Here is a 16,080-nt window from a genome sequence, read left to right as displayed (position 1 = left end):
CAGACTCAGATTTTTGAACTCGAGGTTTAAGGCTCAGCTGTCCATACTGTGCGTTTCTCAGAACACAGGCCTGCCTTCTGTGACAACCCCATTGTAGCCCCTTTACCCCATTTGGCCCCCTGGGGTGCTGTCCTTTCTGTCGTTTGATTTGGCAGATGCTGCCAAGCCCTCTGGTCAGCTCTTACAAACCTCTCAGTACCTCTGCTCCTGCTTTATGAGGCCAGTGCCATATGGGTGAGCATCACTGGACACATTACGGACAACAAATACTGGACTGGCCAGCATGGCTGTCCCAGGACATATTAGTCATCCTATCACTGTGACAGAATAGCTGAGAGAATCAGTTTAAAATGAGGAAAGACTTATTTTGGATCACGGTTTCAGAAGTTTCAGTCTGTGCTTGCTTGGCCCTTTTGCTTTGGGCCCATTGCAGCACAGTACATCATGGTGGGAATGTGTGGTTAGAAGAGCCCTGTTCGTGTCATGGTGACTAAGAAGCAGAAAGAGAGAGAGAGAGAGAGAGAGAGAGAGAGAGAGAGAGAGAGAGAGAGGGAGGGAGGGAGGAGCCTGATCCTAACATCCCCTTCCAGGCCACGCCCCCAGTGATGTCATTTCCTCCCACCGGGCCCCACCTCTTAAGGCTTCCACCACTCTCAACAGCACCATGGGATTTTGGGGACACTCATTCAAACCATAGCAAAAGGAAAGACTGGGGCCCCACAGAGAGCCCCAGTTGTCCAACTACTACAAGAAGCCAGAGAAATGCCTCATGAGCAAGCAAGTTGAAGTCGGACAGTCCTGAAACACCCAGCCTTGCGGGGACTGTGACTTGAGCTGGATCCTGGCCAGAGTGGGGCTGTGTCTAGTCTTCCCCTCGCTCTTTGGGTCTGTCTGTGTCTCGTGCCCGCCTGCTCTTGGGGCACTTGCTCTGCAAAGAGAGGAGCTCTGCGTGGCACAACCTGGCATTACTGTGGCTTCTGCCAGCCTGGCTCCCAGGGTGTGTGAACAACTGGGCTTCCCTTGGGTTGGGTAGATAAATGCAGTCTTTTTTGGGTAGTAAACTCAGTCTGACTGTGTGCGGCCATCGGGAGATGAAAGAAGATTCAAAGCATGAGGCTTTATGCAAAAATCATTAATGAGCTGTATTGTGGAACAGGTGCTTTGTGACTGCTTGTTCCCTTATGTCTTAGAATCACCTTATCAATCCCATTTTACAGATGAAGAAACTGAGGCATGGGGTGGTTAATACACTTCCAAGTTTTCATAGCTAGTGAAGACTGAGGGTGTCAGCCTGGGCAGTTGTCTGCCTTGGGAGTATATGTGGTCAGGCTAGAGGCTGTGGCAGAGCTGATATGGCAGCTGGAGTCTGAGGACAGACTTGAGGCTGAGTCCCCTTTCCTTTGGAGGGCAATTTCTGTCTTTCTCTCAAAGACCTTCAACTGATTGGACAAGGCCCACTCACATCATGCAGGGCATTACTCCGAGCTGACTTCAGTGCTAATGTCATCTGGAAAACACTTATCTGACCAAATACCTGGGCGCTGTGGTCTTGCCAGGCTCACATGTAAAATCAGCGCTCACCTGTCCTTTAATCCCGTTTCTTCATCGGGGATCCCAGCGTGTGACTTTGTCCTTATTTACCTTAGTGTCTTAAAGCCATCTGTCCATAGATTTCTTTCCTCCTTTAAGGTTTGGATTTCTATAGGTCCCATGCTGCATTCATCTTTGAAGTCCGTGCAGAGAGTAGATTCCCAGAGAAAGGGCGAAAGGAAACATCTAGCTTCCTCCCATCTGCAGGATCCCATCTTCATCTTATGCGCATCATTTTAGAGGAGAGTGAAAACTTTTCTTCTCTAATGAATCACATCACATGTCAAAGCGGCAGGAAAGGGACCCTGCAGAAGATTTTCAGGGAATTATGGTCACAATCTTTAGGTTCCTTTCCCACCAAAGTGTAGTTAAACTAAAGCTTGAAATTCCTTTGCATATAGGTGGGTGCAGTCAAATAAAAATGACAGCTTGCTGGAAACTGTGCTTTCTCGTGGGTGGCTTTGTCAGGGGGCTCTGTGTCCTGAGAAAGGAAGTATTTTTGATTTGGGCAGGAAGCCTTAGTGTCCCCTCATGAATGTGGGTGGGGCAAGGTGTCAGTTCATTAGTGGTTATTTTCAGGAAAGGTGGGACAAATGGCAGAGAATTAGAATGGTGAGAGAGCATGGCATTAATGTGGCGAATATGTTCATGGGGGCCTTGAAGGAATTGTGGGGATTTTTTTCTTCTTTTATGTCCTAGGCTTTTGTTTCAACCTAGGTGGTTTCTCTAGCCCATTTATAAGTTTTGCCTCCCATTTCATCAGTCACCTGAGTTTGCTTATTGAAACTAAATTATCACACCTCTGAGATTCTGATTCACTGGATGTTGGCTGTGGGCCAAAGTACTCATGTCTTTAGTAGGTGTCCTCACGAACCTGATAATATACCACATTTGGGAAAACTTGTCCTAGGGGTTTGTGTGTGTGTGTGTGTGTGTGTGTGTGTGTGTGTGTGTGTGTGTGTGTGTGTTGGGGAGGAAGAAGTACACAGGTCAAACTGCCTAGCAAATATAAACATCAGCACCACCCAACAATAGTTTCTAGGAAAAACACAACACCTGTCTTGGCTGGACTTCTCTGAGGAAGAACTTGGAATTCATTCAATTACTTTATACAGTGATGAAGCACCTAGCTCAGGCCTGTACTCAGATAGATGCTTTGGAAATACAGTGTTTGTTTTAGCAAATGTGTAGGAGTCCTTTCTGTTTGGAATTTGTGTATCATTGTGTATATGTGGCAGGGTAAACAACCATTTAAACTGGCATTGTGGTGTGCACTCAGGTGTTGTCCTTACGAGGAACAGCCTAAGTGCCCGGGTAAGGTGCTGTGGTAGGGTGCTGGCACCATAGGGGAGGTTTGCTCCTTTCGGAGGTGGGTAGCGATGGAGGGCCTGGCACAGCAAGTGGCTGGGCAGGCCCCTGCATGGGTCTGATTATGTGACAAAAGCACTTCGTGCTCAAGAGAATCCTGTCTTGGAGGAATCACAACATCTGAGGCTGCAGAGCAGACTGGTAGAGGCCTGAGCAGGACCCTCCAGACGAGAAGAGGGATTTGAGCTTTTTCCGAGCTTACCCTGGCTGTAGGCTGGGGGGCAGGTGTGTGGGGGGTGAGGAGTGGTCACCAGGGCGGAGGTGCGGAGATCCCTCCAGAGGCTGAGTGAGTGGCTTGAGGTGATGTGGTTTGGGCCTAGGCTGAGTGGAGGCAGGACTGACCTGGGGGCATGCCTTGAGTTGGCTTTGTCGGGGATGAGGGCAGAGGTTAGCTGGGGTAGTCAAGGGCTGTGTTGGTGTTTTTGGCTGCAAGTCTCCTGATTCACTGGGTGGTGGAATGCCAAAAGACCAGATCTGGGGATGAGTTTGGGTTTGAAGTCTGAGTTGCTTTGGAAGTATCCAGGAACTGGCTGTAAGACCCCCATGGGTGGTGTGCCTGTTTCAGCCTCCTTTCCTCCTTCTCAAGCTGAGATGACAGGCAGTGAGTACAGTTGACTGGCCTCGTTGGTGTTCATTCTTCCTCTCAGGTGTGTTGGTGAGGGCAGAAGTGCCAGCGGGCGAGGACACTGACCAGGTGCTCAGAACTAGTAAGGTCTGACCAAGGATGGACTGGAAGCCTGGAAATCACAGAGTTTAGAAAACAGTCTGTTCTAAATTTCTTGCTGTAACATAATCCTCTGCAGCCCAGGACTCAGTAAATGAGGCCATCATGGGTGATTTTCAGTAGATCATTTTGAGGTCCCTAGGAACAGAATGCAGCATAGTTTTCCACCCTTGAGATGGCACTAAGATTCTTACCCACAGCCTAACCTAGCTGTGGGCTTTACCCTGTAGTGTGTCCCTTTTTACTCCCCTTCCTTTTCTTTTTCTCCTTTCTTTGTGCTGGGGGTTGAACCCAGAGACTCATACATGCCAAGCAAGTGCTCTCCCATGGAGCTGTACATATACCCCTACATGTTCTTTTTAATTTTCCCTTTTCCATAAATGGAAAAGAGGCCCAAGAGGTCCTTCTGTTTTTGTTTTTGTTTTTTTTTTCTTCTCTTAGTAAGGACACGCCCTGTGGCGGTGCTGCTGCACACGTCCAATAGGGGTATGAGGTCTTGTCTGAATGCCGGGGCCCCGCAGGTCTTTGGTGATGTCCACGTGCAGTCGAGTGCCTCTGAGGTCCCAGTGTTCACAAAGCTCCCTGCGTCTGCTGCCAGCCCCTCGGAGGTCAGTCTGTGGCTTGAGTTCTGACCTGTGGGGCTTGCCTGTGGGGCTAGTCCTGAGAAGCAGGTTTCATTGCTGGAATAGCAGTGTGATTTCAGCCGTTTCATGGGCCTGACTCCTGGAGGACTCTGACGCCTTCAGAAGCTGTTCACGAGTTGGATGGAGCCTCATGGAACCACTGGGAGATTACAACTTCTTTCTCCCTTAGACCTATTATTTATGGACAAACGCTCAGCAGAGTTACTTCCTCACCTTGTGTGTAGTTTTCCAATTTCCTTTATTTTTGCCCCTGTTACTGGGGATCAAACTAAGGACCTTGCACTTGCGAGACAAGCGAGGCACCACTGAGCTAAATCCCCAGCCCTTCTCTTTCCTTTTGAAGGGAGAAAATTTTTATTATAACAGGTGCACACTGAAGACTGAGTTTTATGTCTTGGTAATATGTGTAAGCTGAAATCAGAATTTTATTCTGCCTGGACGGGGTTTGTAACATTTGCAATCTTCTGCTTATTGCTTATTTTCACACCATGTGAGGCTCTAGTGATGTAGTTGATGGTGTGAATAACTTAAGCCCAGCACAGAGCATGTGTCTGTGAGAAGCGTGGTCTGTAAGTGCGTGACTGAGGCGTCTCAAGCCTCTGCATAACTCCGGGCGATCCTGAGCCGGTCCCCATAGTAATACCTTGATGGGCCCTGCGGCTGGATTTGCACTCAGGTGATCACAGCGGAAGCTGCTCTGGGAACATGGGTGTAGGTAGTGGGGTGAAGGATTTTAAGTGGTGTCCATTACCAGAGGTATTTCAAGACCCTTAAGGAGTGCTGGTTGGAATTGTTTGGTACTATTGGAAGTGCTGGACAAGGTATGCCAGCACTGACATGATGAATGACCAGTAGATTCTTTTGGTAGGAGTGGAGACTTGGGGAGAGAGGGGAACTGTGGCAGAACAGGCAGGGATTGGGAGAGGTCTCCAGACTGAGAAGTCAGAGGCTGTGGTTAAGCCTGTGGAGCAGTGTTTGTCCTTTAGGCTCCATGCCTGACTTGGCTCCTGGAGGTAGGAACGGCCGTGCTCCATCTTAAAGCTGGTGGGCGAGTTAGCAGGGGAATGCATGAACAGACTGTGTCGTAACGTTCCTGGGAACTTTGAGAGAGATGCATACCAAGTGTATTTTCCTCCAAAAGAAAATTTTTATTTGCATTTTCTACCAGTTGACCTTTTGAAGTAGATTATTGTAGTTAAATTCGTAGGTGATTTACAAGAATTTTAAGGACTTACAGGTCTATGGTTTTTAGAGTAGTAGGTGGGTTTCACTGTTGCTTCCTTTTTTTCAGACATGTTCACATGCTCATTTCTGCCCCCCTTGTTGGGTAGGTTAGATCTGCCTGGGGTTCTAGAATGCCTGTCAGAATCACCTTCTGAGTGAGTTTGCTAGGACTGCTGTAAGGAAGAACCCCAGACGGAACGACTTAAAGTGACAGAAATGTATCCTCCCACAGTTCTAGAGGCTGGAAGTGTGAACCCTGGGTGTTAGCAGGGCCACACACCTTTCGAAGCCCTTGGGAGAACCGTCCTTCCCTCGTCCAGCCTCCAGTGGCTGCCAGGGACCCTTGGCGTTCCCTCTCTCATCACGTCCGTCTCCGTCCCCATAGTCACGACATGACTTGCTCCTGTCTCTATCTTATAAGAAAGCCAGTCGCATTGGATTTAGAGGCCTCCACCCTCCAGTTAGACCTCATATTTCCAAGTCCTGGAGTAAGAAGTTGAGCTTCTTTTTGGGGGGTGTGTGCCTTTATCTGTTTGTACCTTCATAACAAAACATCACCGACTGGATATTTATAAAGAACAGAATTTTATTTTTTACAGTTCTGGTGGCTGGGAAGTCCAAGGTCACGGTGCCAGCAGGCTTGGTTGTTTAATGAGGGCTGATCGCTACTCTGGGGTTGGAAAAACTGTCTTTTTTAAAAAAATTTTTTTTCCCCCTTTGGTCCTGGGGATTGAACTCAGGACTTGCTTGCTCTTGTGAGGCAGGTGTGGCACCACTGAGCTAAATCCCGGCCCAGTTTTTTTTTATTTTAAATTTTGCAGTGCTGATCTGGAGCCCAGGGTCTCCCACATGCCGTACAAGTACCCTGTCACCAAGCTGCATCCCCAGCTCAAAGATGGATCTCTTACTATCACCACCTGGCCACTCAGTTTCATTACCCGAGTTTTGGAAGGGACACATCCAAACCATAGCTGGGGTGAGGGTGGGTGGAGGGACAGAATTTACCCCAGCTGGTGTTTCAGGCTGGAATGATGCTCTGAAGTCCTGGGGGCCCTTGTGACTCCATGGTGGAAGGCCCAGACAGTGCTGGAATGCTCTCACTTTCTGTGGGCTTGAACTTGGCTCTGCCTGGCTGCTGGGAGGCCAGGAAAAGCAGCCCCCATTCCAGACTGCCACACACCAGCTAAAGTTTGAGGTTTGTTGTCACAGGAGATGGAGGAGATTTTGAGAGCAGCCAATGGTTTCTGATACACATTCAAAATCTGGGGTGTAGGGGATGGTGAGTTATTTAATTTTTGTGCCACCGTACTGTAGCTTTTCTAATTGAAATACTTCTAGCATTTTTTGAGGAGCAAGAGGGTGTTTTTCCTATTATCACTATGTTAGATTGTAATGGTTTGTGGGATTTTATTTTCTGATGTTAAGTTGTATCAAATGGCTGCTAACTAGTGTAGAGGGTAGCAGGTTGTGGAAGATAGGACATTGCTGCTGCCAAGGACAGGATATTTACCGAGGAGGAAAGATAAGCGATTGTGAAAAGATCTTGGACAGTTCTTTTTAAGACACTGAAACTTTGCTAAATAAGAACATGTTTTTAAGAATGATGATTTACTGAGAGCGACAAGTTGTGATAGGTTGATTTGACACTCAGCAAGTGAGAACAGAAGGATCTCGAGTGCCCAGCCAGGGGCCTGGTAGACAGATGGGTGGAGCCAGGGCCTTCCTTCCACCTCTGCCACTGGTCTCGTGCTCCCTCCTGATTTCTGGCCGAAATCGACTCCTGCAGTCCAACGAATGGCCTTCATCTTCACGCCTCGGCCTCTGGCGTGATGCTTGGCACATACGGGGATTGAGGAAATATTTATCACATCACTTCCTGGTGATTCCTGCATTTGCTGTTACACGAAAGCACAAGAGTAAAGATGTGTAGGGCTGACACGTGTTCAACTTTGGAACCCTATTTTTCCTTTAGGAAAGAATCAGTGTACTTACTGAGAAAGTTACAAAGACAGTTCCCTCTTGGCTATTAACTTTCTCTCTTTCTATACAAGTCTGTTAGTATAGAGCATGTTCTGACGTAAATCTTTCCTCCCTGACTGCCTCTCTTTTGTGTGCTGGCAATCAAGCCCACATGGTAGACAGCGCTTAACTGCTGAGCCAGCATCATGCAGCTCAAAGACCACACTTTATTTTATTTATTTAGTTTTTGGTACCGGGGATCGAACTTGAGACCTTACGCTTGCGAGGCAGGGGGTGGAACCACTGAGCTAAATTGCCGGCCCAAGACCACACTTTAAATACAGCAAGTAAAATGATCTGTTTTTATGCTGTATAGAGCTTTATATTACATGTTCCACCTAAGCAATGATTTCTGTTTTGCTTTAGTTTCTACAGTTTAAACAGTCTGTCTGGTTTTCCTTTTCCTTTAGAATTTCCTGTTACTCGATGAGATATCACAGCACAACCTTCAACTGCCAGCAGATGGCAAAACGATAGTGCATGTGCAAGATTTCACTGCTTTCTGGGATAAGGTAAGAAATCCTCCCTTGTAAAGTTATGGCCTCCAAGAGATAGTGGATGACACTGATTATTAATAATAAATTATAGAGATATTACTTATATAAAATGAGACTTGCTGATTTATTCAAAGTATGTTATAAAAATTCTCAAAATCAGGAGGAAGGTTTGCAATCCATAATACGTATAAAATCAGCCTAGAGTGTTTGATAAGTTGCTCTTCATCTCCTTTTCAAATTTTTGCTAGGGGTGGGGATGGGTTCCCCTTATCCTGGGCCTCTGGAGGGTGCCAGCCTGGGGCAGGGAGCAGGCAACAGGCCCTGTCAGCTCTGGATTTTTAAGTGAAGGGTGTCGCCATGCACGGAGTAGACAGGTAAAACAGTCAGGTCCACAGGGCTTTTCCCACACTCGGTTTGCTTAGGACATCTAGGCAAATGGCAGAACCCCAGGGTCACAGAGTGCGGGAGTGGCAGACTGCAGGTCCCCCTTTCTCTGCCACTCCGAGGGCTTCCTGATCTCGTGGCCCAGGCATGGAACTTCCGTTCTCAGTCTGGATTAGTCTGGGAAACAAAATAGAACAGGGAATTTCTTGCCGAGAATTTGTTTCCTAGGCGATAAAACAGCAGCAAAAGTGGAGGCAGCAGGGTGAGGCCACCTCGGGACTGGCAAGGGCAAGACAAGAAGCCACTTGTTCCCCCACCCCTAGGGCGCCAGGGAGCGTCTCTCTCAGGGCGTCTGCTGCCAGCAGGGGCTGAGGACGGGAGCCAGGGGCTGGCTGTCTTCCGGGAGCAGGGACTGCAGAAGCTGCTTGAGCGGACCGGAGGCCTGATCCCGGATCCGATCCGCTCTCCTGCCTGCCTCCCAGCGTCAGACCCCAGCGCTGTGTGTTGAACAAGAGATGGAGGAACCTCTCTGGGAGTGTGCTTTGCCGGGACGAGGGGAGGGGAAGCCAGGAGCCCAGTGCAGAGCCCTGCTCTTTCCCAGTCCCGGGAGCTTCGGGTCGTGTGCAGTCGGATGAGAGTCCTTAGCGGCAGGGCGCACACCCCGGGGGTTTGGAGAGAAGCCAAGGTAGAGGGAGGAGCATGCTGTGTGGGAGATGGGAGCCGCACTGGCTCTGTCACAGCCACACCGGAGAGCCACTCGGTACTGGGGAAAGGCTCCCCAGCCCAGATTTCAGGGATGATCTCACTCCAAGCTTTGCAGTTAATGGTCCGAGGGGACCTCCTTATCTCCCCAGGGGCAGGATTGCGCTCAGCATTGGGGACTGGTGCCTCACACTGTCCGCGCGAGGCTCAGACGGGACTTCTCCAAGCCTGCATCAGTGTGAGGGAGTCCCCCTCGTGCCATTGAGTGCTGCCCCCTTCCGGCCAGGAACCTCTCTGCCCTGGGGAGAAACGTGGCTGTGGTTGTTGCTGGCAGACAGGTCCTGTACAGTTGTCCACCCTGACGCAGGGCGTGCTGCCCTTCGAGGGTGCCAGACTGACTTTTAAAGGATTCTTTGTCTGGAGGTCAGCAGGTTGAATAGCCTTTGATTTCATGCTTGGTCATCTTTTTCTATGATGTGGAAGAAGACATCCCGCAGTGTGTTGTGCAGAATTCTGACATTTTACAAGAGTGCCTTACAAAATATTTTGGGGCCCAGAAAGTTTGTTAGATCCCCAGCCATGGGTAACAACTGGCAAAGACTCTCAGATGTACTGTGGGACGTACAGATGGGTGCTGTGACTATGGGAAGGAAGCCCCTTCAGATCCATCTCCAAATAGCAGCTTTTTAAACTTCACTTGCAGCAGTTAAACCATTTTCTGTCAGAAATGTGGATTTTTGAAAAAATTTTTGTGGTTTGCGATGGCTACTGTTAAGGTTCTATTCTCTCAATAAAACCACTGCACTCATTAACTTTCCCACCGACCCTCCCAAGTTAAAGCGGGAGAGGTTCCCGGCAGAAACATCATGCGGAAGAGCACGGGAGAGGAGAGCTGCTCACCTCAGGGCATCTGAAAACAACAGGAAGCAGAGGAAGAGCCAGAGGGGGGACCAGGGGCCAGATATATAAGATACCTATGACCTATAGCAGATACATAAGACACCTACACCTAGACCCGCCTCCCCCAGTAGGCCCCACCTCCTCAGAGCCCACTCAGCTGTGAACTCCTCCTAGATTCGCCAGTGATGAAGTTAGTGCTCTCCCCGTCCTGTCACCTCTTCAGGAGTCTTAATCCCGTCAAGGTGATGGTCAAGATTAAGCGGCATAAGCATTCTGCTCCTTACTTACGCTACCTGAATTTTGCTTAAAGAAGAGGTAATTTGAGGGACTTATTGTAATTGAGTGGGAAAAGCAAACCTCATTTTAGTTTATCGTGCTCTGCTAAATTCCTCTCCTCCTCACACTCTTCATCTCTCAGTCGAATGTGTAATATTTGGAAATTCTTTGTACAAGAGGTAAATTTGATTTGGTCTCTTAAAGAAAGAATTGAACTGAGAAACTGTAGAACAGTATTGTTGTGACATGAGCAATTACTGAGAATTTTCTTGAAATTTAGAATGGAATATCCCTTATCTGAAATGCTTAGGACTGGAAGTGTTTTGGATATTTTCAGATTTTGAAATATCTGCACGTACACACTGTGTATCTTGAGGGTGGGACCAAGGCCTAATACAGAAATCATTTGCATTTCATATACACCTCGCACACATAACCTAAAGATAATTTTTATACAATGAGGGTAGATGTGGAATTCTATACTTGCCATGTCAAAAAGTTTTAGATTTAGGATATTTTGATCAAGGAGCTGTATGACACATAATACATTGTATACAGCATATATAATGTATTTATATGCATATATACACATATAGTCTTAAATCTTTTTTTTTAAAATTGAATTTATTGGTACATTCTAGGTAGACAGTACAGTTACATTCATTACTGGGATCTTGTACCTTTACGTGCCAGGTCTTGGTTCTCATTTTTTCCCCTTGTCCCACCCTCCCTTCACCCTCCTCTCCCCTCCCCCCCTTCAAACACTTTAATTCCATTTTTACATTTTCTTGTATTTTTTTCCTTTTCCCTTATTCCCTCTTCCCTTTCCTTCTCACTGTCCCTACACCTTTGGTCCTTTTCTTCCTATTTGCTAAGTGTCCCATTAGGATCTTGAGTACTATTTTAGTTTTTCACACCAGAGATACTATTCGGTATTTGCATATGTGTGCCATATTTATTTCACTTAGAAGTATATCCTCAAAATGTACCCATTTAACTATGAATGAATCTACTTTCTCATTCTTTATGGCTGAGTATTACTCCACTTTATAGAAAAACCACATCTTCTTTAAGTCTTAAATCTTTTTATTTTAGGATTTAGAGATTTTCAGGAATGTGCTTCCTGGTATTACGAATGCTTTATCCCTACCCATCCCTTGTGTTGGACTGTGTGTTATGGTGCATGCCCCACGGTAATTGTAGAAGTACTGTATTGACCATCTTTAGCCAGGATAGGTAATGCACATCATAAACATAAAACTGAGACTTTATTTCTTTGATCTGCAATCCTATAGTGCACTTAATTTCTTTATTCCCCATTTTTATTGTTAAATTAGAGCTTTGGTTACAGCATTGACCATCATTTGAAATTCATTTGCTAAGAGTGGCTTCATGATGTACAGCGCCTTCTTACTTGCTGAGCTTTATTGAGATTCATTGTCAATCGAAAATAGAATCACCAGTGATGATTTCAGTGTTTATTAGTAGAGGGCTGGGCATGCCATATAGTTGTGCTGCCATCTTGTGGATATTAATGAGATAGATTACAACCAAGAGTCACAATGAAAACTTAGAAATGATTTACCCAGCAAACTGGATATTCTGTTAAGAATATTACAATACAGAGTTAGGATAAACCAAGGAACTTCCCTGTAAAGATGATTGCCTTGTGCTTTCTACTACTTAAAATCTCTGGGTGTCTAGAACTGTATTCCTGAAAGTCCCGTACAAGGGAATGGACTTTCCTTAAATATTAAAGTTAAAATTGCTTTAGACCCCACAAGGAAATGTGACTAGATAAAAAAGATACCAGGGCACAGTATCTTAAAATAGAACAAAGGAAGATGTGAGTTGTTTTCAGGTATCAGTGACTATTGCTTTAATTCCTGTACTTTAGAAGAAGTGACTTGTGTTATTTTAATAGACACGTTTTTGTAACCTTTAATTTGTAGACATTGGAAATCCCAACCCTCCGAGGCCTTTCCTTTACTGTCAGACCTGGAGAATTGTTAGCTGTGGTCGGTCCAGTGGGAGCAGGCAAGGTAAGTTTACAGAGCCTTTGGCAGCTTCATGCAGCACCACATCTCAGGTTAAATGCTTGGAGTTGAGCCCAAAGCTGTGTGAATTAAGTATATCTGGAATGGCATTTCTCAATGTATTCTAAGGCTCCTTAGTTTTGCAAGAAGATTGCATGACCAAAGGAATCTGGATGTTGTGAATTGGGTTTTTGTTGGTGCTTGAAGTTATGTAGTTGGGAGCTCCTGATCCAGAAGTTGGATATGGCAGTGAAGGAAATTATTTATGTGTTTGCTATTCGGGATGGAATGACTGAGGAAGCAGGGACTTCTTCTTGTCAGCATGAACTATAGATGCAACCCAGTACCTGGAGTTGTCCAGTGTTAAACATCTCTTCATATGACTTACCCAAGTCATATGCACATTTGGTAATAGTACAGTGGTACATGGTGCTGTTTGGGGCAGCACAGGAGCCAGACTCTGTGCTGGGCTCTGCGCTCCAGAACATTGAGGTTCTGGGGTAAGACAGAAGCACAAAGAGATGGTTTCATTTCTGTGCTGTAAGCATGCTGATTGTGGTATGCGCAAACACATCACATCTGCATGTTGCAAAAGACTTGAAGGAAACATGTCTGCACATTCGGTCTTGTGTGATCCTAAACCACAAAGTATGGAAATCCCAAAACTAGCTATGTAAATGGTAGGGTGATCACTTCCTTTTATATTTGCTCTCCAGAATTCCTTTAAATAAAAGTCTTCCCTTGTGCATTGGATGCATTATGTATGTATAGCTTTTCTGGTGAAGTCAAGGATACCTGGGTATGGTAACAGCTCCATTCAGTATTGGATATATGAAATCTGTATCCTGTGAGGCCTTGGTGTTACTACATTCTTTTTTTTCCTCATTGAGTTTATTGGTACATTTTAGGTATACAATACAGTTACATTCATCATTGGGATCTTGTACCTTTGCACGACAGGTCTTGGTTCTCATTTTTCCCCTTGACCCTGCCCTCCCTTCATCCCCTCCTCCCCTCCCCCTTTACAAACATTTTATACTACAGACATTCTTAATTACCTATATCAAACTTAATCACATATAGCATTCCCTTTGGGGGAGAACTTGTTTGGGCACTTTCTGTTTTGTTAATATTCTTTACTGAACAGTAGTGTTTACCTTGACCGATTTTTTTTAAATTGCAGCTTCTAGTGCTGTACCTCATCTTATTATTAGTATTATTTTTTGGTACCAGGGATTGAACCCAGGACCTTGTGCTTGCAAGGCAGGCAGCAGAACCACTGAGCTAAATCCCTGGCCCTCTCTTACTAGAAATGAGAGGCCTGGTGTCGTTCAGACTGCCAGACTGGGTCAGGCCCCAGTGTGCATTTGCCCTGCTCCGTGTGCTGACTCTGCATGTGTCCGCTCTCTTTCAGTCTTCACTGTTGAGTGCTGTGCTCGGGGAGCTGCCCCCGAGTCAGGGGCTGGTCACTGTGCAGGGGAAAATCGCCTATGTTTCCCAGCAGCCGTGGGTGTTTTCCGGAACCGTGAGGAGTAATATTTTATTTGGGAAGAAGTATGAAAAAGAACGATATGAAAAAGTAATAAAGGCTTGTGCTTTGAAAAAGGTGAGTGATGACACTTGACTTTCATAGACTTCAGTTTCCAGTAGTAGTATTGGTCGTTTAAACTACAAGTTTTTTTTTTTTTTGAGAGGCTGTTGAATGTTATGTAATACTCGAAGCTAGTCTTGTGGGAAAGCTCACTCGCACATTGCTTTAGCCCTGATGTGACAGTGACATTCATAGGATGCAATTTTGGGGAATTTATTTAGGTTTTGTGAAGTTCTGTTCGCTTTTCACTTGTTTCTAAAATGGGACAATTGCATAAACTTGCTAAGGTGTGGAGAACAGAGTACATATACCCATTGCCTGGTTTCAGTCGCAGTTACCTGGTGGCCAGTCTGTGTCACCTCCACCCCACCCACCCTGCCACATCTCACATGATTCTCCAGCAGATCCTAAAACTTTCGGGTTTCATTTATTTTTCATTATTTGTCTTTCAAAGAAATTCTTTAAAGAAACAAGAAAGGTCCTTGATACACCAGTTTTCTGTAGTCATTGTGTGTAGGTTTTTAAAGAGACTCCTTCAGTAACTTCGTCACCCATTGGTCTGTATCCGCCTCCAGATGAGATCTGTGCCTCTCACCGAGCTGATGGGGTTTTTTGATCTTTACCCCTCCCCCCACTGTTTTCAACTCATACTTTACTTTTTAAAGAAAATTAAAGGCTTCAAAATTTTTTCTTCTTACGGCATCATTTCATGAAGAGAAAAATTGTTTTCAGAAATGATATTTGAGTTTCACAGAAAATGGGAAGATGAACTGTTGTATTGAGTGTACGAATTTAAGTAAAATAAAATAGGTGGATGGTTGAAAAAATCGTGAACTTATCTGAAAGGAGGATGCAAGTTAGCGAAAGGACGAAAGGCAAACACTGATAAACCCTGTTAACCTATTTGGATTATGAAACTCGCAAATAATGGTGCTGAAGGGCTCTCCACGGGTCTGCTCAGTGTGGCCCAGACTTCCAGCTGTCCCTTTGTACCGTGAAAAAGGCTGGACATATTTCCAAAGGTGGGATGTCAAAGGCCCCTAGCCAGCTTTGTGAAGAAAGCATAATTTTGCCTGAACAATGGCTCAAATATCACAGATTGTATTGGTGAGCAGCATTTTATGATGATGTGGACAAAAAATATAATTGCTTATTTAATGGACTTTGATTGCCCTCTCCTAGGTTGTTGTGAATGAGAAATAGTGTGCTTTCATAAATGGCATCAAGTTAGTAATGATGAGCTAGATTAGTATTAAATGCTTTATTCACTGGATAAGAGAAGAGGGAAGCGAATGGAGAGCAATAACAATAGGACGCATTTATTCAGGCTGCCATGTGCTAATTAGTCCTCATCCTCCACATATATGTGCACACAAGGGTGTATGATTTTTCAGTCTCCTACCACAATTTCCCACTGATTTTTGGTTTTTATTTTTATTAGTACATGTCTGCATTACGTAACGATTATGTTTCTTCTGGAGAATTGGTACATGCACACAACACCTCTCCATTTCTTCATTCCCTTTTCCTCCCCTCCCTCTTGCCTCCCTCCCGCCTCTCCCTCCATCCGTCGATCCCCTTCCCACCTGAAAAAATCTTATCTTCCTACTTCTATTATCTTTTATTTTTCTCTTTATTTTGGGTTTCTCATATAAGAGAAACCATGTGGTATTTAAGCCTGTGTTTCTGACTTACTTCATTTAACGTTATGATCTCAAGGTCCAGCCATTTTCCTACAGATGTCTCAAGTTTGTCCTTTATGGCAGAGTAGTACTCCATTGTGTATAAACACCACATTTTCTGTTTCCATTCACCTGTTGATGGACACACAGGCTGCTTCCAAGATTTAGCTGTAATGAATTGTGCTGCTATCGACATGGTGTGCATGGATCACTGTAATGAAATGTTTTTAACTCTTTCGAGAAGATACCTAAAAGGGGAAGAGCTGGGTCAAATAGAATTTCTTTTTAGTTTTTTGAGGCGTCTCCATACTGATTTTCCTATTGTTTGTATCAGTTGATACTCCCGCTAACAATGTGGAACCCACTTCCCCTGCCTCATCAGCATTTGTTATTGGTTGATTTTTTTTTTTTTTTTTTTCTTTCTTGGTACCAGATCAAACTCA

At 45.4% G+C, this 16,080-nt stretch overlaps 1 protein-coding gene across 5 annotated transcripts in view; it reads left to right on the top strand.

Moving 5' to 3' along the window:
- The window catches only part of Abcc4 (ATP binding cassette subfamily C member 4), a 216,336-nt gene that overhangs the window by 63,264 nt on the left and 136,992 nt on the right, over window positions 1-16,080 (top strand). For all 5 annotated transcript variants that reach the window (XM_010630726.3, XM_010630733.3, XM_010630742.3 and 2 more), the window contains 3 exons: window positions 7,980-8,081; window positions 12,281-12,370; window positions 13,779-13,970. In XM_010630726.3, coding sequence (XP_010629028.1) covers window positions 7,980-8,081; window positions 12,281-12,370; window positions 13,779-13,970 — 384 coding nt within the window. The remainder of the gene's footprint in view (window positions 1-7,979; window positions 8,082-12,280; window positions 12,371-13,778; window positions 13,971-16,080) is intronic.

The sequence above is a fragment of the Fukomys damarensis genome, unplaced genomic scaffold (assembly GCF_012274545.1).
Source record: "Fukomys damarensis isolate Sample0158 unplaced genomic scaffold, DMR_v1.0_HiC HiC_scaffold_6, whole genome shotgun sequence".
NCBI classification, from domain to species: domain Eukaryota; kingdom Metazoa; phylum Chordata; class Mammalia; order Rodentia; family Bathyergidae; genus Fukomys; species Fukomys damarensis.
The sequence above is the reverse complement of the archived record's forward strand: the minus strand, read 5'-3'. Positions and strand labels throughout refer to the sequence as shown.